The sequence below is a fragment of the Sciurus carolinensis genome, chromosome 2 (genome assembly GCF_902686445.1).
Source record: "Sciurus carolinensis chromosome 2, mSciCar1.2, whole genome shotgun sequence".
NCBI lineage: Eukaryota > Metazoa > Chordata > Mammalia > Rodentia > Sciuridae > Sciurus > Sciurus carolinensis.
Window position 1 is genome coordinate 163,434,788 of NC_062214.1, and position 23,929 is coordinate 163,458,716.

The 23,929-nt window shown below is 38.7% G+C and overlaps 1 protein-coding gene across 4 annotated transcripts in view; it reads left to right on the forward strand.

Moving 5' to 3' along the window:
• Window positions 1–23,929, forward strand: part of Syne2 (spectrin repeat containing nuclear envelope protein 2) — a 319,905-nt gene that overhangs the window by 186,807 nt on the left and 109,169 nt on the right. For all 4 annotated transcript variants that reach the window (XM_047541762.1, XM_047541761.1, XM_047541763.1 and 1 more), the window contains exons 54-64: window positions 85–240; window positions 2,806–2,946; window positions 4,860–5,042; window positions 5,794–5,931; window positions 9,077–9,262; window positions 11,213–11,335; window positions 13,004–13,186; window positions 15,431–15,562; window positions 19,496–19,693; window positions 20,308–20,382; window positions 22,665–22,775. In XM_047541762.1, the coding sequence (XP_047397718.1) occupies window positions 85–240; window positions 2,806–2,946; window positions 4,860–5,042; window positions 5,794–5,931; window positions 9,077–9,262; window positions 11,213–11,335; window positions 13,004–13,186; window positions 15,431–15,562; window positions 19,496–19,693; window positions 20,308–20,382; window positions 22,665–22,775 (1,626 nt within the window). The remainder of the gene's footprint in view (window positions 1–84; window positions 241–2,805; window positions 2,947–4,859; window positions 5,043–5,793; window positions 5,932–9,076; window positions 9,263–11,212; window positions 11,336–13,003; window positions 13,187–15,430; window positions 15,563–19,495; window positions 19,694–20,307; window positions 20,383–22,664; window positions 22,776–23,929) is intronic.

Genomic DNA, 23,929 nt, shown 5'->3' on the forward strand with positions numbered 1-23,929 from the left:
AGCTACTTTTGCTCTTTTTAGAGCTGAACTTCCCCGCTCACCCGCAAAAACCTGTGAGTGTGGAAACTCTCTTGATGTTTTTAGGAGCTTCAGAGCATTCTTAAGAAAGGCAAGCTAACTTTCGAGAGTATCATGGAAAAACTGCGAATCAAGTATTGTGAAATGTACACCATAGTCCCTGCAGAGATGGAGTCTCAGGTGGAGGAATGCAGAAAAGCTTTAGAAGACATAGATGAGAAGGTAATAATAATGTTCTTACTCGTGCTGTCCTGTATGGGGCTGAATGACTAGACAAAAATATTCTTTAATGTCGCATTTTCATTTGCCCTGATTTTAGCTCTGACTGGTTTTATAGAGTTTGATTAAATGGCAGTTTTGTGTATTGAATACTGAGATTAATATGCTTAAAATAAGTGCCTTAAATAATATCAATCTGTATATTTTTAGTTGTCCAGATGCTTAATCTTTCTTCTCTTGCATCTTTTATCTTTTCCTTTTCAATTGTACAAACACTTAAGATTTTAGGACACAAATAATACTTTGCTTTAAGATATATTCCCTGAAACATTTCAAAATTACAACCTAGAAGAATAAAAATTTCACTAGGAGCAACAATTAGCAACACTGTCTAATGATAATGTTAACAAAATTCTCACAGAACATACCTGGGCAAATCTTTATACTTGAGAGTCCAGATTTGATAAAAGGTAGGAAATGTTTTATAGTACCAGGGACAAGCAAGACAATTTTATTGGATAGTAGAAAGGCAGTCCAAATCCAACAGAACAAAAATCTGTTTGATCCCGCATCCACAGAAGGATTTCTATTTTTATTTCTTCAAGATTAAAGTACCCATAACCTGTGAACTAAAATAGCTTTTCAAGCCCAGCACATATGCCTATAATCCCAGCATCTTGGGAGGCTGAGGCAGGAGGATCAAGAGTTCAAACCAGCCTCAGCAGTTTAGTGAGGCCATAAGCAACTTAGGGAGACCCTTTCTCTAAATAAAATATTAAAAGGGCTGGGCATGTGGCTCAGTGGTTAAGTGCCCCTGGGCTCCATCCCCTGTGCTAAAATAAAAAACTCTGCAAGTGCACAAAGATCAGATTTTAAAAGCTAAGACAGGAGAATCACAAGTTCAAGGCCTGTCTCAGCAACTTAGTAAGACCCTGTCTCAGAATAAAAAAAGGACTGAGGATGTAGCCCAGTGTAAAGGGTCCCTGAGTACAATCTCTGCACCAAAAAAGAAAAAGCAATTCAAACTTAGTTTCTAGAATCTGTCCTTTACTTCTTGTAGAAACCTCTAACCTTAAAAAATGTAATCTTCTAATTTATATTTATATGTCTTTTTTGATTGAACATACAAGAAAACGTTAGATATTTTCTCAAAGACTGTGTACTATTGGTTTTATTTTAGAAGACTATCAAATGTTTTAGTAGAAACAAAGTGTTATTCTCATAAATTCTTTATGTGAAAGTCTCTGTAAAGTAAGTTAGTAATAAAAACCAGTCTTTCACATTTAAGGTTGAAAATTTCCACTGTGAACTTATTTATTTGTAACAAAAGCCACTGATTTTTATTGTGCAATGGGTTTAAAGGAAGTTCAAGGATCCAGGCAACAGACACATCCCTGTCTGTGATTCAGATGGCTACTAACTTCCCTAAATCATGGTGTCTCCTAGTGTATCTAAGTGGTATGCATTTCTGTCAGGAGAGGTACTGCCCCAAATATCAGAAAACTTCATTTTGTAGTAATTTGTAACACAGCCAGCCAGAAAATAATAATAGAGGATCAAAGTGAGACTTGTTTTTATAATGATCTTGACCATGGCATGGTCCATGGAATAAAAACATGGTAGAAATGTTTCAACAGCCCGATGCAAGTAGGGCCTGGGATGGAGTCTGGGGACTTGAGGGCTTCTCAGGACGAGTTCAGCCACTCCTTGATGTGTGACCTTCGCACGTCATTTAGCCTGTGTTTCTGTTTCTGCGTCTGAATTCTTATCTTCTTGGGATGGTTTTCTTCTCAATGGTTATACAGCTACAGTGAGGACTGAAAGGATTAAACAAAAGCTTATAGTATGACTTAGTTATTTAGTAGCAACTTGGAGAAAGCCTATCAACATAGTTTTAAAAAATGACACAAATTAATCAAGCATTTGGAAAAATGATACATTGGGCATAGCTTTAATATCTTCCTTAGCACAAGTTGTTTTCTTAACATGTAGATTTTAAAAAGCTGCATGGGTTAGCAGCTAGATTTTTGATTGCTGGGAAAACGGGCGTTAGAAACAGCCACACAGAGAAGGATTCAGTTCTTCATCCTCAGGAAATAGCTGCTTTTTAGAGGACTATTTCCACCCAAATGAATATTAAGGTGGAAATTACATTTTGTTTTTAAATTGACTTGGGAATAAGGTTAGTTTTATTAGAAACAGGACTGTGCAGAGAATTTTCTCTAAAATGGAGAGATTGTATAATAATGTGTCTCCCAGGAATTCTTTCATATCATTTGATCCATAGGGGCATGTTTCAAAGAGCTCATTTAGTACAGTTGCCCAACACAATTTTTAAACTTTATGTAAAGTAATTAATTTATTTATAGATTGTATTTAAAAGGTCAGGTGAACACAGCTGCCATTTAGAGTTCTGCTAATCTACCGTCTCACTAACACATTAACCAATAGGCTGTGTGATTTTTACCCCTAGTCCTTAAAGAGTAGGTACTGCTTTTGTTGTGTGAACTTGGGAATAGAGAACAGAAACCCTCTCTAAGCCAGATTCAACTTTCTCCCTTGTGACAGATTAGCGATGAAGTCTTAAAGAGCTCACCATCATGCGCAACGAGCAGGAAAATAGACGAAATCAACAGTGGGCTTCACCAGGTCGAAAAGATGTTGCAGCAGAAGAGCAAAAACATTGAGAAAGCTCAAGAAATTCAAAAGGTAACATCTTCCTCTAATTCACTCCAGCATTAGGTATTTCTCATCCCCACAACCCCATTCCGTCATCCCAAGGTGAGTTCTTTGGATGAATCAGAAGCACCAAGACCCCACACCAAATCCAGAGGTGTATCCTTGATTAGAGGGTTGGTAGGAAATTATTCTCAATTTTTCCAAGGTGGGCATCTGTCTCAGCTCTTGAGAGAATCTGACTGTGGTCATATAGTTGGACTTTTAAAAATATGTAAGAATGTGGGGGGAAAAAAGAAGAAAAAAAAAAAAAAGAATGTGGGTCATTGTTAGATACAATTTTGGGTCTTAAGTAGGGGAACCTAACTTAACAAGTCAGATTTTCCCATTTCTCAAAATTGTTTTTCTACAAATATTAAGTAAATTTGACTATTTACCATTGAAATTTTCCTCTGCCCTGACAGTTCAGATGCCAATCCAGCCAATTGGTTTCTTGAGTCAAAAGCAGTTACTACTCCAGCATACAGCTGGAACGTCCTTTCACTACATTAATTCCAAGTCAACAGACAGTTTTTGTTGTTTGTTTTTAATTTTATTTTGTCACTTAATAAAATTATCTTCTAGATTTATTATACATCTACACTAGTAAATAGCCTATTTATTTTATTTTATTTATTTCTGAGATGAGGTCTTCCTGTATTCCCTGGGCTATCCTTACACTCCTGTGCTCAAGCAGTCCCCCTGCGTCAGTCTTCCAGTTACTAGAACCGTGGCGCACACCACCACACCCAGTTTAAATATCCCTTTTTAAACATAATGCTTACCTCATCACTTTTTTTTATAATCTTCCCATATACTTTATTTTTTAGAATTGTTTGTTCTATTTAGTCGTACATGACGGCAGAATGCATTTGGGTTCATTGTACACAAACGAAGTACAACTTTTCATTTCTCTGGTTGTGCACGATGTAGATTCACACCATTTATGTAATCATACATGTACATAGGGTAATGGTGTCTGTCTCAGTCTACTAGCTTCCTTCCCCACCACCCCTTCCCTTACCCTCATTTCCCTCTACACAATCCAACATTCCTCCATTCTTCTCTCACCCCCCCCCCACCTCCCCGTTATGTATCATCATCCACTTATCAGGGAAAACATTCGGCCTTTGGTTTTTTTGGGATTGGCTTATTTCACTTAGCATGATATTCTCCAACTCTATCCATTTACCTGCAAATGACATAATTTTATTCTTCTTTATGGTTGAGTAATATTCCATCGTGTATGTATATACCACAGTTTCTTTATTCATTCATCTTTTGAAGGGCATCTAGATTGGTTCTACAATCTAGCTATTGTGAATTGAGCTGCTATAAGCATTGATGTGACTGTTTCACTATAATATGATTTTAAGTCCTTTGGGTATAAACTGAGGAGTGGGATAGCTGGTCAAATGGTGGCTCCATTCCAAGTTTTCTGAGGAATCTCCATACTGCTTTCCACAGTGACTGTGCCAATTTGCAACTCCACCAGCAATGTATGAGTGTGCCTTTTTTCCGTACATCCTCCCCAACCTCATTACTCTTGAAAGGTTAGGGCTCTGTTATCTTTGTTTGCTGTCATTTGTCCCTGGAAAATGTCAAGGTCTTTTTGTCCCCTACAGCTAATTTGTACCAAAATTAATACAGTTACAGTTAGGATAGTGCAGGAAAAAAGTGATTGCCAAATATAAATTAGTAAGTATGACTGCAGTGTTGTTTTGATAGTACACAAACGAAGTACAACTTTTCATTTCTCTGGTTGTGCACGATGTAGATTCACACCATTTATGTAATCATCCATGTACATAGGGTACATACCAGGTGCACATACCTGTGAACACTAGGGTTTGCTACCATCCATCATGGCATCTTCATTCACACTGACTTAAAATTTCCTTCTCCAGAAACTGTGGGACAAGCTGGATCTCTGGCATTCCAAGCTAAACGAATTAGATTCTGAAGTTCAGGACATCGTTGAACAGGACCCAGGACAGGCTCAAGAATGGATGGATAACTTGATGATTCCTTTCCAGAAGTATCAGCAAGTATCTCAGAGAGCAGAAACCAGAACCTCACAGTTAAATAAGGTGAGAGTATAACACGTGCTAGCCATACAGCATGTGGTGGTCCTGAGAGAGGTTTAAAACAAAACAAAAAAATGTTCAGAGGCAGCTGGAAATTGAACTGCCAGTTGTAGGAACTGAAATAAGACCTACGGAGTAGGCTCAAAAGGCTGGTGCAGCTGAAGTCGACTTGGGCACATAGATACTACCAGGGATCCAAAAGTTAGCCAGCAGCAGGAATCCAGGACATGCTGGGACCCAATAGGTAGATGAAGACCATCGACGGGAATTTAGAGCAGACAGTCTCCAGAGTCCAGGGAGAGAGCCAGCATTTCTACCCCATTCTAAATGGTGGCCATGGTTTGGTGAGTTGTGAGTGTAGCCTGGCAAAGATAGGATCCTAGTCTAACAGGAATATAATGGGATGTAACAAGAATAATGGGACATTATAGGGAAAGGCCCTGAATAGGAGGAAGTATAAGCCAGTTTTCAGAAAGAAGCATGAATGGGAACTAGGGTAGCTGCAAGGCTAACTGGGAACCCTTGTTGAGGCCCGCAGCCTCAAGGTACAACTCCTGAAGTCCTTTGCACCAGTGGTCAGGATCAGTCTGAAAAGTTGGGAGGGTCTGAACCTGGAGTGGTGTCTTCAGTGTCTTCAGCCACAGAACCTGTAAGGCCCAACACATCGCTGACTCATCTCAACTGACTCTCCATTCACTGGCCCAGCTCCAGTGACCAGCCGCTGACTAAATGTGGTACCACATTTCTTTCTCAGGCCACAATCAAGATGGAGGAGTATAGTGATCTTCTCAAGAGCACTGAGGCTTGGATAGAAAATACCAGCCGTTTGCTGGCCAATCCTGCTCTCTATGACTCTTCAAGGACCCTGAGTCACCATGCCAGTGCCCTGCGGGTAAGCGTTTTCTGTGAGTGAGAGAATCTGTACACTCATCACTGGATTAACCAATCGACATCATCTTTTTTTTCTTCTTTTTGCTACCTGAAAAACCACCTTACCTGTCATCACGCTAGGAGGCAGAAGGGAGCTTTCCATGTTGGCAGGCACTGGAAAGGAATTTTAGAGACCAGGATCTGGTTCTTTATGTCCTACTAGATGACTTTTTTGATAATTTAGTGTTTATCTACCATGGACCTCAGTTTTCCCCATCTGTGAAATAAAAAGTTTGCATTGGGTGGTATTGGTCCACAGAATTCTCAGGTGGCCTCCAATATTCTCAATCCTTGGTGTGTATGACCTTTATTATCCCCTCCGCTTGAGTACAGGCAGGACTGTGAATAGGATAGAATAGCACGTTGATTAGGTTGTTGTGTGACTATGGTGACGGGATAGTCACTGTTACAAATACATGACCAATCATGTCACGTGATTATGAGATTCCCCAGTGGCAAACCATGCAGAGTCTTCTGTCTGCCTAGGAAGTAAGAGCCATGGGATTAGGATTCAAGGGTAGCTTCAGAAGCTGAGAGCCACTTCCAGCCAACAGCCAGCAAGAATACAGGAACCTCAGTCCTACAAGTGAATTCTCAGTGAACTTGGAAGAGAACCCAGAACTCTGATGGCATCCTGAGCACAGGACCCACCCACAGTGTGCCTTGACTCCTGACCCATGGAACACGTCACATCAATTTGTTTTAAGCAGCCATATTGTAGTATTTGATACATAGTAGTAGAAACCCAGCCCCTGGTTCCTTCCAGTCCTGCGGTGCTGGGATTCTTTCCTGGTAATGCACACGATCCCGTGTCTCCATGCCCGCTTACAGAGGCACAGAGATGGGAGTAGTGTACACGGGACCATGACCGCCAGGCGTGGTCCAGATGTTGAGCACTGACCACTGATTGTGAAGGAATATTTTCCTTCTCTCATTCAGCCACCAGAAAGGATCTCTTAGGAAATGCTTTATGATATTTTTTGTGAAAAAAGATGATCCACGTCCTCTTCATGTCTTTAGAATAACACAGCGTGTTCCACAGTGGGTGGCTGACTCCCTGCCTCCCTGATGTTTGAGTTTGGTGGCATATTTTTGTCCTGTGGTACCACATTTTCACCCATTTTATCTCTTTTCTCCTGCATTGCTTCTGATCCTCGTTGTCCCTCACTGCCACCATATGCATTCCTTAGACTGATTTTCCACATCCCTAGAGCATGTCCTCTTTTTATTTTTAATCACTTTGTAAAAAAAATTTTTTTTAGTTGTTCATGGTCCTTTATTTAATTTATTTATTTATCTGTGGTGCTGAGAATCAAACCCAGTGCCTCACACATGCCAGGCAAGCACTCTACCGCTGAGCCAGAACCCCAGCCCCTTGGCTAATCTTTTTCTTTTGTGTTTTCATGTAAATCTTAGAATTCACTTGTCAATTTCTATTTAAAGGTCTGTTGGAATTTTGAGTGGGATTACATTAAATCTACTGATCAATTTGGGGAGAATTAACAACTTATTTTTTATTGTGAACAAATGGGGTACAACTTGTTTCTCTGTACATGAAGTAGAGGCATACCATTGTGTAATCATACATTTACATAGGGTAATGGTGTTTGATTCATTCTGTTATTTTTTCCTTTCCCCCCACACCTCCCACACCTCTTTTCCCTCAATACAGTCCCTCCTTCCTCCATTCTTGCCTCCCTCCCACCCCCCACTATGTATCATCATCTGCTTATCAGTGTGATCATTCATCCTTTGGTTTTCTGAGATTGGCTTATCTTACTTAGCATGATATTCTCCAGTTTCATCCATTTGTCTGCAAATGCCATAATTTTATTATTCTTTATGACTGAGTAATATTCCATTGTATATATACACCACAGTTTCTTTATCCATTCATCAATTGAAGGGCATCTAGGTTGGTTCCACAATCTGGCTATTGTGAATTGAGCAGCTATGAACATTGACATGGCGAGAATTAACATCTTAACCATATTGACTGTGCAGTCCAGTCTAGGAACATGATATAGCTCTTTATTTGGGGGGGGTGGGTCTTTAATTTCTTGCAGAAATGTTTTATAATTTTCAGGGTACTGATCTTGTTTGTATAAAGTTAAATTTAAGTATTTCATGGTTTCCGATGCTATCGTAAATGTTATTACTGGTAAAAGGCATTGGTTTTAAGTTTTGTTTTCCTTAACTCGGATTTTGAATAAGATCAATAGAAAATCCTGAAGAACCTGATTAATTTTTGAGACTTATGATTATAATTCCACCTGCATTAAGTAATGTTCTTTCTCATATCACTTTGATTTTTATGGAATTATCTGAAGACTGCCCTAGCAGGCTGAACATTTCTAGTAGGTAGCTGAGATATTTTAAAATCTTAAGTATACAGTGGTAGAGCACTTGCCTAGCATGCACAAGGCCCTGGGCTTGATCCTCAGCCCCACAAAAACAAACCAAAAGGAAATATTGAGTTGGAAAGTTAATACATGTTTTAAAGAAGACTATGAGTAATTAATGACATTCTTCTCACTCTATGACTCAGGAAATTCCAAGGACTTTAGAAGCTCTGCTAGGAACTCAGGATGAAGGTCAAATAAATATAATTCTTATTATAAGTTGAGCATCTCTCACCTGAAAATCTGAAATCTAAAATTGCTCCAGAATCTGAAACATGTGATAGGTCAGAGTCAAAATGCAGACACACTAAAAATATTGTATAAAATTACCTTCAGGATATGTGTATAAGGTGTATATATTCCATAAGTGAATTTTGTTTGTAGACTGGAGTCCCATCTCTAAGATATTTTATTATGTATATGTAAATATTCCAAAATCTTAAAGAAAAAAATTCTGAAAACTAAGACTTTAGGTCCCAAGCATTTGGGGTAAGGAATACAGAACCTGGGTGACACCATATCACAGCAGATACTCTAAAGTCATCCACGGTCATTGGCAATAGGGAATATTCGGTGTTTTCACTATGAAAATGGAAATGACCAGGAGTTTGAAATGCTGACAAATTTTAATTTTCTCCATTTTAAATTGTAATCGACTTGTTTAGTATCTTATGGTTTTTCTCTTTTCTTTGTTTCTCTATCTAGATGGCTTTGGAAGATTCTGAGCAGAAGCACAGTCTTTTACATTCAGTTTTCACAGACCTGGAAGACTTATCTATCATTTTTGAAACAGATGACTTAATACAGTCCATACACGACCTCAGTGGTCAAGTAGTAGCTTTACAGCAACAAATAATGGAAAGCCTTCCCCACATTCAGCGGGTAGCAGATGTAAGTTGGCACCATAGAGATGTGACTTCCTGTTTTGAATTTGTATTTCATCTGGCAAATTAGTTATACTACTGATCGTGTCCTAATTATACAAACACACAACAAACTAGTAAAATTTTCACTTATGATCCTTTTACTTTATTTTGCAACCTTTAGTGAAATTAAAACAACAAAGCCCATCCCCATTCTTAATCCAGAAGTATTCCATCTAAAGAGTGAAGAATCCTTTTCAAACAAGCTCATTGTTTTCACTTTGTTCCAAAGGAGATATTGTTGATTTTAAAGACAAAATGGGGTTATAGCCGGGGATACAGCTCAGTGGTAGATTGCTTGCCTAACATGTGTGAGGCCCTGGGTTTGATCCCTAACACCCCAAAATATAAATTAATGAATTAATTAGTTAATTCATTAAAACATTGATATGGAAAGATGGAATTAAAACAGGTAGCCTCCCGAGTCTTCTTTCACCAGTAGCACACATTTATTGAGAGGTTAGTATGTTAGCCACTGCATTGTTTTTTCTTCTTTTCTTTCTTTTTTATATATTTGTATTTTTTTCTTTCTTTTTTATGTATGTGGTGCTTGGGATCCAACCCAAGGCCTCCTGCATGCAGATGCTCTACAACTGAGCTACACGTACCATCACAGAATTTTTAAGTAACTTATGCTTAAATACATGAGATATTTACATAAAGTCACCTGGTAAAGGCCATTGCAGTTCCTTCTGTTATTTACCTTGTGTTTCTCTCTGACATTCCTCATACCATACTCATGTAGCTTCAGGGAATAGTCACTATTGAAGTAAACTCTTGGTTACTGAAACCTAGTCCACAGTTTTAAAGTGCTTCTGCAACTTCTGATAGAAGTTACTGTGAAATGCATGGTGAATTTTTATGTACCTTCTCAAACAGTAGGTACAGAAAATAATTTCAGTGTACTTTAACTTTTTCTCATAATTTGAAGGTATTACTAAAAGCAATCACTATATTTACTGTCTGTCTGCTTCAGGCTTATCAAGTTCTGCTTTTCCCTATATTGAGTGACTCCAAACTGCTAGAATTTGAAACCCTCAGGCTATTTTTATGAAGTTTTTAAATCTCATTATTAACCATACCGTCTTATTGCTACATGAATCTGTACTGATCTCCAAAAGTCAGTTTGAAGGGTCTCTTACAGTGGCGTGCATTTCAGTATCTAGAGTTTACAGCACATATTTTAACCTATTTTTGTAGCATTTTCACTTTCAGGTACTTGGCCAGGTTCTGGACATTGACACTGACAGGAGCAATAACCATTGAACAAATGATCTATTATTTAAATTAACCTGAGTAAATTATAAAGTCATTTAGTGACATTCTGCCTGGCAATATTTTGTTAGGGGGTTGATAAGAAAATCTGATCAGTTTTCTAATCTTTGTGTGTTAGTTTTTCAAGGGTAATTTTATCATTTTACTTAAAGTGGTGGAATTTTTTACATGTCAAACCCACCTGTTTTCAAGTGTTTAAACAGTTTCAAAGATAAATTTAAAGAGTCTATAGATAACAGAGCTTATTTAAGAAGTGGTTTGAATGCATGTTATCTTTGTTCTCATGAGCAAATGAAAATTGGCTCTCTGATTATTTTAATTCAACAGTGCACTGTAGTACAGTATGCTATTAGTATGATGACATTTTTATTGAAAGTAGTGAAAATTATCTTTGTAGTATTTGGTGAGTTTTTAAGAGGTATGAGTAGCAAACATTCTTTGGTCAAATGTAAGAATAGAATTAATGACAATTAACTGTGTTTTACACATTATTAATTTATAGCTTTTTTTTTTTTTTTTTTGGCGGTGCTGGGGATTGAACCCAGGGCCTTGTGCTTGCTAGGCAAGCCCTCTACCAACTGAGCTATCTCCCCAGACCTTTAGCATATATTGCCTAAGTCGGTTCTTGTTTCTGAAATTCTAGGATGTGGTTGCTATTGAATCTGAAATAAAATCAATGGAGAAAAAAGTTTCAAAAATCAGAACTATCCTATTGTCGAAAGAAATATTTGATTTTTCACCTGGAGAACATCTTAAGCATGGAGAGGTAAGCATAGATGATTATTAAAAGTATTCTTATAATACTTGTTATGTCTGTTTAAAAATATGTGATAATATGATGTGATACAAAGTATTAGTCTTGTTCTGTTTTGTCTAATGATCCTAGTAATTGAACTCAGGGCCTCCTGATGTCTAGGGCAGCACTCTAACACTAAACTAAACCCCCAGCCCCCAAAAGTATTCATCTTGCTAGAATAATAGCAAAAATAAGGTTTAGAAATAGATACGAATGAATACAAATATGTTTTAAGTCATATTTGTAATGCTACCTATGTAAAGATAATTTTCTTATAGGTAAGTTTGCTTTTAAGTCTAAAGAACTTGAGCACCTAAGTTAAGCTAAAATGGGTTCTAACCCTACAACACTGCTTCCCAGCTCTGTGAACTTGAGTAGACATGTGTCTTGTCATATCTGTATTTCAGTATTGAGGTCACATTGGCCAGTTACAGTGTGTATGGAGCCCCGAGCACAGGAGCTGAGACACTAAGCAGCAGACAGACTTTGATTCCTCCTTAGCCTAGTGATCAAAAACTTGTGTTCTGGGATCAGGCAGACCTGGGTTTTAATCCCATCCCTGCCTCTTATAATCTCAATTTACTTGGGTCTTCTAACTTCTGGGCACCTCTGAAACAGAGATTAGGATACTTCCCTCTTGGGAAAGTTGTGAAGATCAAATGAAATGATATATATGAAGTATTTAGTAAAATGACTGCCAGGTATGGTGGCGCACACCTGTAATCCCAGCAGCTTGGGAGGCTGAGGCAGGAGGATGACGAGTTCAAAGCCAGCCTCAGCAAAAGCGAGGTGCTTAGCAGCTCCGTGAGACCCTGCCTCTAAATGAAATACAAAATAGCGTCCCTGAGTTCAATCCCCAGTACCCCAAAAAACAAAAACAAAACAGTATTTAGTAAAGGAACTAATCTCTCTTAATTTGTTAGTTAGGAGCCGAGTGTGGTGACAGTTGCTGTGATCCAGCTACTTAAGAGGCTGAGTCAAAACAATCTCAAGTTCAAGGGCAGCCTGGGCAACTTTGTGAGACCCTCTCTCAAAGTGAAATAAAAAAGGATTGGATACATAGCTCAGTAATAGGATGCTTACCTAGTACACATGAGACCCGAGATTCAATCCCCTACAAATTATGTAGGTAGATAGGTGGGCAGGCAGGCAGATCCATCCAGATTCTATGGCTTGGCAGTTATTAAAGCCAAATATAATTATACTCCTGGGACTTATAAAATTTTCTGGACAATATTGTTCAAATTAAAAAGCATTTTTGAGGGATATGCAGGAAGCTCTGTGCAGTTGCTCTGAAGGTAAGATGCAGTACTTGCCCTTTGATAGCCCACTGTTTAGTGGCAGTATGCAAAGCTGAACAACAGTTCCCTATAGAGAAGAGAGGGAGAGAAGGAAGCAAAGGGCCATCCAAGGGCACAAGTAAATGCTGGCAAGTTGCTCTTACCCTGAGCATTCTTTTTTGAGACCCTCAACTAACATCCCAAGTAATGTGATGGTTCTTTTCAATCTGAGTTAAGGAAATGTTTTAAACATTGAAACTACAGAGACTGAAGTATCTAGTATTTTAATTTTGAATAATTAAACTTAGCAGTGACCTTTTACTCCATTTATGTACCATGCTTCTCTTGTGTTATTAAGGTCATACTTGAAAATATACGTCCCATGAAGAAAACCATTGCTGAGATCGTGTCTTACCAAGTGGAACTGAGGCTACCCCAGGCAGGGACAAAACCTCTGCCTGTGTTTCAGCGGACAAATCAACTTTTGCAAGCTGTGAAACTATTAGAAAATGTGACTCAGGAACAAAATGAGTTATTGAAGGTGAGCAGTTCATTATGGCAACCAACTTATTGGATAAAAATGTTCAACAAAAGCTGGTTTTATTCTCAATTTTAATTGAAAATAATTATGATCAAGAGGTGGCATTTGATATAAAATCTTATTTTCTTGCCCAAATGGGGCTGTTTATTTTTCTGTGTTCTTGCCCTTGCTCTGGTTGAAGACATTAAAGCATAGTCTTGGTCTATTTAATTCCATTTTACACCTATTAAAAACCTATTGGGTACAATCCTGTGGGAGGAGATTTGAATCTATACCAGGTATTTGCAATCTCTCCAGAGACTTGGCTTCCAAGCCAACAGACCTATAAAGCAATCATCATATGGTCATCTCTCTATCCATCTCAGTCATTTCTATTGATCAGCTCATTTTACTTTCCAGCACGTGAGTAGGTAGAGGGTAGGCACTTTACAGTCTTCATGGAATCTGGTGTCAGGGTGTTAAATAATTTACTGAGCAGCTGCAAAGTTAACCTGCACAGAAGTTAATTTGTGTGCAAATATAACAGAAGTTTGAGTTTCTGAACCATTGATGTCATTTCTCAGTATTAAGGATCGCTTCCTTCTAACTGATAACATTTTTCAACCTCTCTCCAGAGAGGTGTCCCCCACCACTTAAATTTTGTTAGATCACCAGTCTCAAGCCAGAAATCATCATTGGTCAGAAATGCCCTTTTTTCTTTAGCATGTATTCCTAGATCAACAACCACTCTCATAAGAAGAGAAATTGCTGAAAGACTTTGAATTCTACAGACCCTCTTGGTAGACATCCTGCATCCTGCCTTTGAAAGTGCTCTATCTTGTTCCTTCTTAAATTTCATGCACCTTGTGGCGGCCACTTGATCCTCCTAAGGTTTGGGGATAGTGTATTCCCTGGTTTGAGTCTTACCTCACACAGTCCCTCTGACCTGGCTAGTAGTCAGCTGATGTCATTTTCTAACACCCACAGAGAGAAAAAAGACATAGCACTCAATGTACTATTTTTTAATAATGTATAAGGAAAAGAATATCAAACTTGATGTATTATTTTTAATCTTTTGGTGCTTTATTGGTCTCTTGGACAGGAAAAAACAATAATAATTCTTAACTATGCTTTAAAGCGGCTTCCTTACAAGATGAAAAGGGGATGGTGGAAGATACTTTTTTTTTTTTGCCAAGTTAGGTATCAAACTGTGCTGCCAAAATTTTCCATCTTATTGTGTTGTTGGAAATCAGATGTCCCCTCATATCTTTCAAAGCTAAGTAAGCCAGTGATAATGAAAACCATTAGAATATGGGACATTTCCTTTAATTCCTACTGTAGATATTACAGGTGCCTTCCTTGTGGGAAATAAGACAGATTACTTTTGTGGGGAGTAATGAGATGTAGTTCGCTGTTGAGGACGGGGAACAGGTGTGTGCCGTGAACGTAGTTATTCATTTCCAGCCTGCAGCTAAAATTACGGTTAAACATTAAAGAAAATACAAGGATGAATTATGTGTCAGCCAGAAACTTTGTAGTTTCAAAAGATATTCTGCTTCATAAATGAAGCATACCAGAGAAATATCTAGACTTGGTTTTGAAGTTCATTTATCTTTCATCGTATTTGAATCAGAACATTTAGTTCACAAATAGTTCTGAACTCTGCTCCCTTAACACCAGGTTCCCTGTGCTGTTCTGGTTAGTTTTGTAAACTCAGACTGCTCTTGAACCTTCCGCTTTTTACTTATAAAATGTACCTGATTGGTCCTGAGGGATACCAGGGAGGAAATGTGTGAACCAGGAAAATTCATCATTGCTCAAATCTTGTGCCCCATCCATTCTGAATCAGTAATATCACCGATCTTTTTTAGAAAGCTCCATGTGGATTATGTTTTAAAAAGGCGTATATGACATAGCAATAATTTCATAAATCTTAACAACTTTATGTTAATATGCCATATAAGGCTTCCCAGAATAAGCTCACAAGATGGGCAATACTTTGGAGGAAATATGGGTCTACTTAGTCTTGTATTCCAAGCACCGCCCAAGGTGACCTGACACCCAGCAGAGCAAGAGAGTCAGGTCAGCTTTGCAAACGTTGTTCTTTATAAATATAAAATATTCTGTATTTCTTGTTGAAATCTGTATGAGTGCATATTTTCTGCATCTGACTGGAACTTATGGGGATAGATAATGGAAATAGCCCATTAATGGAGTCAACAGTTTGATGACAACAGTTTTTCTCTTGGGGGGGGTATTTTGTAGATAGTCATAAAACAGACTAATGAATGTGATGAAGAAATAGAAAATTTGAAACAGATCTTAAATAATTATTCAGATGAGTTCTCTCTTGAACATATGTCACCAGACCAAGCTGTGGACCTTCCAGCAGTGCAGGTATGTTTCTTTCATTCATTTGTCCATCAGTTCATTCAATAAAAATAAGTAGTGTTTAAGTCTTGGTATTTAGTAGCCTTTGCAGTGCTATAGCATTTTGTCTGACTTCTTTTTTCAAATTAAAGCTATTTATTATGTGTATTTACTTTCCATTCCTGTTTCATAAAGTAGATGTATAATGTCATTATTGAAGCATAATAAAGTCATAGGCTGGGCAGTTCTGTCCCCAGAAACTGGACTGGGGCTGCCACATCTCTTCCTTAATGGGGAGCTTTTCAAGTGTCCACTGCCTCAGCATGATACATTTTGGTCTGCATTTGCTCTCGATTCCAAAGTGACTCATGTGGCATTGGTTATCTGGGCAACCTGGCTCTCTAACTAGTTTTTGGGATAGTGGTCAGGCAGTGTGGGCAGGCTGGGCTTTAGAGGTAATAAAACTCTGAATACCATTACAGTGAAAGATTTCATATGCCAGGCTGTATTTCCATGTGCCATAATGACTAATGTCCAGAGCGCCCAGTTACAGTGGTTTGCCTGTAAATCCTCTATTACTTTAGTCTTTACTTTTAAGTCAGTACTTCTGTATTTAAAAACCTGATTATATGCCAATGATTATAGAGAGCTGTGGTTTTTGTCCTGTGATCCAACTGATGCAGGCAGGCAGTTAATGTGGTACTACAAAGCAAGGTTACAACACATACTAGCTGTGAGACAGAGGCAAGATACTTAACATGTAAGGTAAAGTACAGAGAGGTTCAAGGTGACACAGCCATTAAGGGGCGGGATCAATGATGCAGACTCAATGTTAAAGAGTCAATAGTGTGAAGATGTCAGGTTTCTGTGTACATGAAAAAATTTGAGGACTACAAAGAGCTTTCATTTATATGTCTGAGGATATAGGGATTGAAACTCAGAAATGTAAAAGTATTTGTTTTTTTTTAAATAGCAATCATAAACCCATGTTGATAGAAATAACATTTTTGTGTATGGGGGGTGATACTAGGGCTTGAACTCAGGAGCACTCGGCCACTGAGCCACATCCCCAGCCCCATATTGTATTTTATTTAGAGACAGAGTCTCACTGAGTTGCTTAGCACCTTGCTGTTGCTGAAGCTAGCTTTGAACTCTCGATCCTCCTGTCTCAGCCTCCCGAGCCTCTGGGGTTATAGGTGTGCACCACCGTGCCTGATGTTTGTATGAATATAATTATGTCTCTCTAAACAGTATGAAAAAAGTGACACCATTTTACATTTTTGCAAATTAATGTCTGGCTTACTAGAAGACAGCTAGATTCTCATCTAGATTCTGTTCTATCATATCAATTTTGTTCAACGTGTATAAAGAAAATTCAACCTTTCAAAGACAGTGTACTTGCAAAAGGAGGGAATAGTTTAACAGCCCTTTTGAATAATTGTGGATATTCTTTGAAACTGCATTCAACCCAACAAATGAAAGTCACTCACAGATTAGTGATAAATGGGATCTGCAGCCACATTAATGAACTTTCCGTATTTTCACATTAAAATCCATTGGTATATCTTATACTTTGAATGGATCTTCTACTGTGTGCCACTTTAGAATACTTTAGAATGTTTGATCATTTGGACAATATCATTTCACTAAATTATGCAGGTCTTCCAAGTGTTGACACATGGCGGTAGTCAATATAAAACACCTATCTCACTGGGCATGGTGGCACATGCCTGTAATCCTCGGAGCTTGGGAGGCTGAGTCGGGAGGATTGTGAGTTCAAAGCCAGCCTCAGCAACTGAATGAGACCCTGACTCTAAATAAAATATAAAAAGGGCTGGGGATATGACTCAGTGGTTGAGTGCCCCTGGGTTCAAACAAAAACAAAAAATACCTATATCTTCAGAAAAGAGGCTTTAAGTATAGCATTTAAGTACGTGAGTATAGTTTCCCAGCTGTTTTATTTCATGTGACGAGGGCAGGTGGTAGTTCAACTCACCATCAGAGCCAAACATTCACACAAAGCCTTTCCTTCAACCATTGTCCTTTGGTACAGAGCAAAAGTACTTTGGGCATACTTCCTATTTTGTCACCAAAATATTAAAGTCTTTATCATGCATGTTCTTAAGTGAGACTGGCACTTTATTTTTTCCCCTACCGTAAGTCCACCAGAGTGAAGAATTTAATTGATCTAGTTGATGTCCTGTCTTGATTCATGTAAGGTGACAGTAGTTTTACCCACCATTGCTTTTGTGCCATCAGGACAAATGTGAACACAGCAAAAAAGACAAGTAATATTTTAGTAGCATTATGGAAATGATCTCCACCTCAGGGACCTGGCCCCACAGGTCTGCAGGCGCCACCTGCAATTGTCTGCTCAGTGCCCTCTGTGTCTCCACAGTAGGAGAGGATGAGCAGCCTGCTCTCTTCCCCAAGTGTTATTTTAAAGACTGTGGTAGCACTTTTGTTGTGGGGGGCACTTGACCTTGGAAGCTTAGTGTTTATTGAAAACAGAACACAAACCACAGCCAACCCAGATTTAATTCTGACAGTTACCATTTGCACTAGTGATCATGGGAACTTGGACTTCGATTGGAATCAGGACATTGAAGTAGGCATGTGTGCAGTCAGTCACACGTGAGTCATAGGGAAGCCCAGCTCTGTGCTCTGCTAACTGCAGCTTTAGAAACTTCACCTTCAGGTATGGGGTTGTGGCTCAGTGGCAGAGCGCTTGCCTAGCATGTATGAGGCACTGGGTTCGATTCTCAGCACCACATATAACTAAATGAATAAAATAAAGGTCTGTCAACATCTAAAAAAATATTTTAAAAAAGAAAAAGAAACTTCACCTTCTTTCTCTGAACTTCAGAACTTACTAGTAGGTAAAAGACATGCAACTTTTAGGTCTATAATAAAAGGGGGGGGTTAATGAATATATTAGAAACAACTTTATTTTATATGTATTTCTTTTGACAGTGCTTGGGATTGAACCCAAGGCCTGGTACATGCTAAGCAAATGCTGTATCACCCAGCTATACCTCCCAGTCTAAAACAAATTTTGAACACATGAAAGTTTCCTAAAAAGAACAGACTACTTTCTGACCAGCACTCATCGCAGGAGCTCAGATACAGGTTGAATGACTCTTAGGTGCTAGAGAGGAGGTTGCTAACCTAGACAGCACATGCTATTCATTCCAAATCTAGGATTCTATAATTCTGTAATCCTTGTAGACAGTGGGCATTTGCATATCTACCATGTATCAAAAAAATTATCAAAACAGTTGTTAAAAATAACATGAAATTTGGACTCATCTCTCTATCATTCCCATAGTAAGTTGTACTGCAAGGTAACTATTTATTTATTCCCATTTGAAAGTAAGCTTGAATGTGGAAAGAAGAAATGATTTAGTAATACTGAAGAAGTCTTCAAAGGCAATAATAAAAGAATGAGATTTCTAAGTCTGTTTTCACTCAACCATTCCCAAATGTTAGTCTGCTTAAGAATCTCTGGGGCAGACATGAGAACAGGTCTCCTAAGAACATGCATTTGTAATATGCCATGTTGACAAAATGGGAAGTAGGCAGAAGACACTTCTGTGTCCTGGCCCTGTGTATTCTGAGTCCACCAATCCTGTTGTTAGACACTAGGGTGGTGGCTCTCCACCCCAGCTGCTCTGCACAGTCACCCATAGAGCCTGTTGCACGTTTCCATGTTTTGGCTCCACCTTCAGATATTCTGATTTACAAGGTCTACAGAGGACCTAAGGTAACCGACTCACATCCTTTGGAAATGCAGCCAGACTAGGGAGGAACTATACTGTACCAGAGAGACTCTCCTGGCTTTTCCAACCAAACAGCCTAGAACCATCATCTCTTTTACTAAAGGGAGCTGGCTCCTCCTGGCTCCTCTGCACATCCAAAGACTTCAGACTTCTAAACAATGCAGATATTCTTTCTATACAGGGAGACATCAAAAGTTTGGAACAGCAGATTCTGCACTTAAACCAGAAAAAAGAAGACCTGTTGGTGAACTTGAAGGCTGCTGTACTAAACCTTCACCAGCATTTGAAGGAAGAACAGCAAGAAGGAGAAGGAGACGTGCCGTCAGCCAGAGCATCAGAAGAGGGTGGAGCCGCTGAGATGGATGTGTCTGAGTGGAAGGTAGGTACACCTTTACGTTAATACTTGTCCCATGTTCCACAAGAGTTAAATGGATAATATTTTTCACCTGAATAACCTCTGGTGAATAGTCTTTCTGTCTATAGCCCATAGTAAAGGAATTTTTTAAAGTGGAAATACTCCACTTGAGGTTGTTTACTAGTGAGCATAAATCCTCAGGGTGTGACTGTTCTGGGCTCAACCCAGAATTCTTAGCCTGAGTTATTTAAGAACGTGCTTATGAAATTCCACGGGCAGGTGGGTGGGGAGCTGCCTTTGAAGTGTCATCCTATGGAATAGTCAACCTATTGCAGACTCAAAAATGGGCCAGCACTTCTCTCAGCCCTCTCCCAATCCACATCAGTGAATAACACTCTTCAGTTGTTTGGAGAGGGGCCACAGGAGGCAATGCAAATGAAAGGGAACCACCACTGGACCGGGCCAACCTCTCAGGCTGGATGAGCAGAAAGGTGCAGAGCCCAGAGCTGCTCGTGTGGGTGGGCATCTTGGATAAAGTGAGTAAAAAATTAGCTACAGAAAAATGCAGCCAGGCCAGGATCCTGGCGACGTTGATCTGCAACCTGACTGCAGGTGTCCTTGTGCTGTGCCCCTTTCAGCTGGACAGACCAGGCTCCATGTCTTTCTTGCCAGCCGTCAAGGAAGAGGCTGAGGAAAGCTCCCTGAAGAGTGAAGTAAGGAAAATGATTTTCTCATTAAAGTTCGTTAGAACCAAATCTCTAAAGAAGTAAGAGAAAAGATCTTAAGATGAATGTTGATTTTTAAAATATTGATATTTTTAAAGTACGATTGAAGTAGTTCTCATGTTATTAGCATGAAGTACATTGAAACCTACTTCACTGTGTACAAGTGAGATAAATGTGATTCAGATGCAGTTGTTGGCAGAGGGAGAAGATGAAGTCCTCGCTCATGTCCTGACTTCTGAGTATTTTCTCTGAAGTTTTGAGAATATGCTGTTTGGTTGGCACTCCTGTGTGATTTTTTTTTTACAACTTTATTTTTCCATATTTAAATTACTTTTGGGGGCTAAAACAGTAGTTGTCAAGGATGCGTGTTATGTTAGCAACTAATACAACTACTTCATTACAACTAGTTGAAAGAGACATTCACACTTGAACTTCCTGATACCATTTCCATTTCATAATTTAAAAACTGAAGTTTTTAAGCTGAAGGAAAAAAATTGCAGCTACTTAAAATTTAAAAAAATTTTTTTTTGGCTGTTGGTGGACACAAAATATTTTTTTATGTAGTGCTGAGAATCAAACCCAGTGCCTCACGCATGCTAGGCGAGTGCTCTACTACTGAGCCTCAACCTCAGCCCCTACTTACTTTTTATGTCTTAGATGTGACCACTAGACATTTTTTTATGCTTGTTTTATAGATCGTATTATAGCTCCGTTGTTATGTAGAACAGACCTCTTGTCCTAGAGTGTGCCTAGGCCTCAGTGCATCTGAGGGTCAGAATAAAGAAGAATGTAGGTTTACCATGTCCTCTGACCACTGACAACTTTACAATCTGATTATGCCCCATGTGACAGAGAGAACCATCAGAATGGAGGCAGGGCCAGGGACAAAAACAGAGGACTCTTTAGTATGATTTAATTTCAGGCACGTATTTGCTTCAGCTCATATATATATGTGTTTATGGTGTATAACATGGTGCTATGGAATGGCTAAATCCATGTAATGGATGTACGTACCATTTTCTTTTTGTGGGAGAACATTTAAAAATCTAAGCAATTTTCAAGTATGTAATATATTGTGATTGACTGAGGTCAACATGGCACACGATTTGTCTCTGGATCTTATTCTTCCTAACTGAAATATTTCGTCCTTTGACCAACATCTCCCCAGTGCCCCTCGGTCCCCTCCACCCTGATAAATAACCATTCTACTCTCTCTTTCTCTAAGTTCAACTTTTTTACACTTCACTTATAAGCAAGATCCTTCAGTCTTTGTCTTTCTGTACCTGGCTTATTTATTTCATTTAATAAAATGTCCCTTAGTTCATCCATGTTGTCACAGGTGATAAGATTTGCTTCTGTTTATGGCTGAGTAGTATTCCATATATAACATTTTCTCTGTCCATTAGTCCATTGATAGACACTCAGGTTGATTCCACATCTTGGCCATTATGAATAATGCTGCAATAAGCACAGAAGCGCAGACATCTCTGATGTATTGATTTCATCCTTTGAATATATACCCAATAGTGGGATTGCTGGATCATAGGCTTTATTTTAATTTTTTGAGGAACCTGTATACTGCTCTCCCTAAAAAATCCCCCAACTGTATTTTGAGTTCCCTTTCCTCTACATCCTCGCCAACACTTATTATTTTTCCTTTTTTTATAAACACCATTCTAATAGGTATGAAATTATATTTCACTGTATTATTTAGTGGTGCTGGGAATCAAACCCAGGGCTTCATTCATGCTAGATAAGAACCACACTCCCAGCCCCTCCTTATAGTTTTAGTTTGCATTTCTCTGATGATTAGTGATTTTAAGCTTTTTTTTTTTTTTAATATTTTTTAGATGTTGATGGACCTTTATTTTATTCATTTATTTATATGTGGTGCTGAGAATCAAACCCAGTGCCTCACATGTTAGGCAAGTGCTCTGCCACTGAGCCACAACCCCAGCCCTGATTTTAAGCTTTTTAAAATACTCATTGGACTGTTATTTTAAAGACAGCATTTAAGGTCACATTTACCAACACAAATTAAATTCCTAAGTGCTGTTTGAAAGATACCTTTTGTGTGACATATTTCAAACCACATTTGAAATATGACTTACTTAGCAGAATATGTCAATGGAATATGGGGGAGGGGTAGAATCAAGGCCTAATGTCAAAGTGCCCAGCAAGTTGAACCTTGTGTGAGAGAACCAAGGAGGGTGCTGGTTAGAAGGTTGAGGCCTTCCTTCCCTCTGCTAACCAATTCCTCACTGTCCTAGAATGGACATAAGAACGTGGAGCCGTCTTCGAGGTCTTGGTCCTTACTCTGGAAGCATGACCCAGCCTTGGAGGAAGATGGAGCATCTTCCTCCTCTGCAACCATCGTTCCGGTAATTCTGGGCCTATCGGGTCTAGAGGTGGGGCATGGGAACGGGGAGGGTTTTTTTTTTGCCAAATTTGTGTCCCATTTCCCGTCTTTCCTTTGTTCTGCTTTCAGTCAGCACCTCCAAACCTTAAAATACAGATGTGTCCCATATGAGGAATTATAATAAGGGCTAGTAAGTCAAAGAAAAGAATTTCTGTTTGAAAGAATGCTTAGAACTGGGCTGCATTTTTTGGTCATTGTTGACAAATGAAAATTGCATGTATTTATGGTGTATAGCATGATGCTTCGAAATACATGTACAGTGTGGAATGACTAAGCTAATTATCATATGCATTAACTTGCATATTTATCATTTTATCATTGTGCGTGTGTGCATAAGAACACTTAACATCTATTCCTTAGGTAGTTTGCAGGTATACGTACGAAACATTGTCATTCACTGTAGTCATTTTGTATGGTAATGCCTCTTGACTTATTCCTCCTATCTAACTGAAATTTTGTATCCTTTGATCAATCTCTCCCAGTCCCTCACCACAGTCCTTGGTAAACCACAATTCTACCCTCTGCTTCAAGTTTTTTAGATTCCAAGTGTAAGTGAAATCGTGTGGTATTTAGCTTTCTGTGCGGGCTTATTGCATTTAATATATGGTTGTCCAGGGCCATCTGTGTTATTGCAAATGGCAGGATTTTTTTTTTTTCATTGTTAAGGCTGAATCGTATTCTGTAGTGTACATAGACCACATTTTCTTTATCCATTCATTCATCAATGGACTCCTAAGTTGGTTCCTCATCTTGGCTGTTGTGAATGTTTGAAAGCTTCTCATCATTGCCTCTGCACAAATGCAAAGCAACTTAGTAAATACCTGCTAATTTTTTTTCATTTCTGTTGTTCACTCAACAGATAGTAAGAGTACTTTTTCTGAGGAAAAAGTAATTTCAAAAATCATCTAATCACATTGTTTCACCAAAGCATTTAACATGCCTCTCTTTTGGGAGTAGTTAAAATGTGTGTGTGTGTGTCAGGGGAGGGTGAGGGGGGACTCTTTCCATAATCCCTTTAAAAAAACTAATGTAAGATAAATTAACGCAGTAAGTCTTTTTTCTCCTTATGACATTCGGAATCTTCTCCCATCTTTCAAAATAAAAGACAACGTCCTC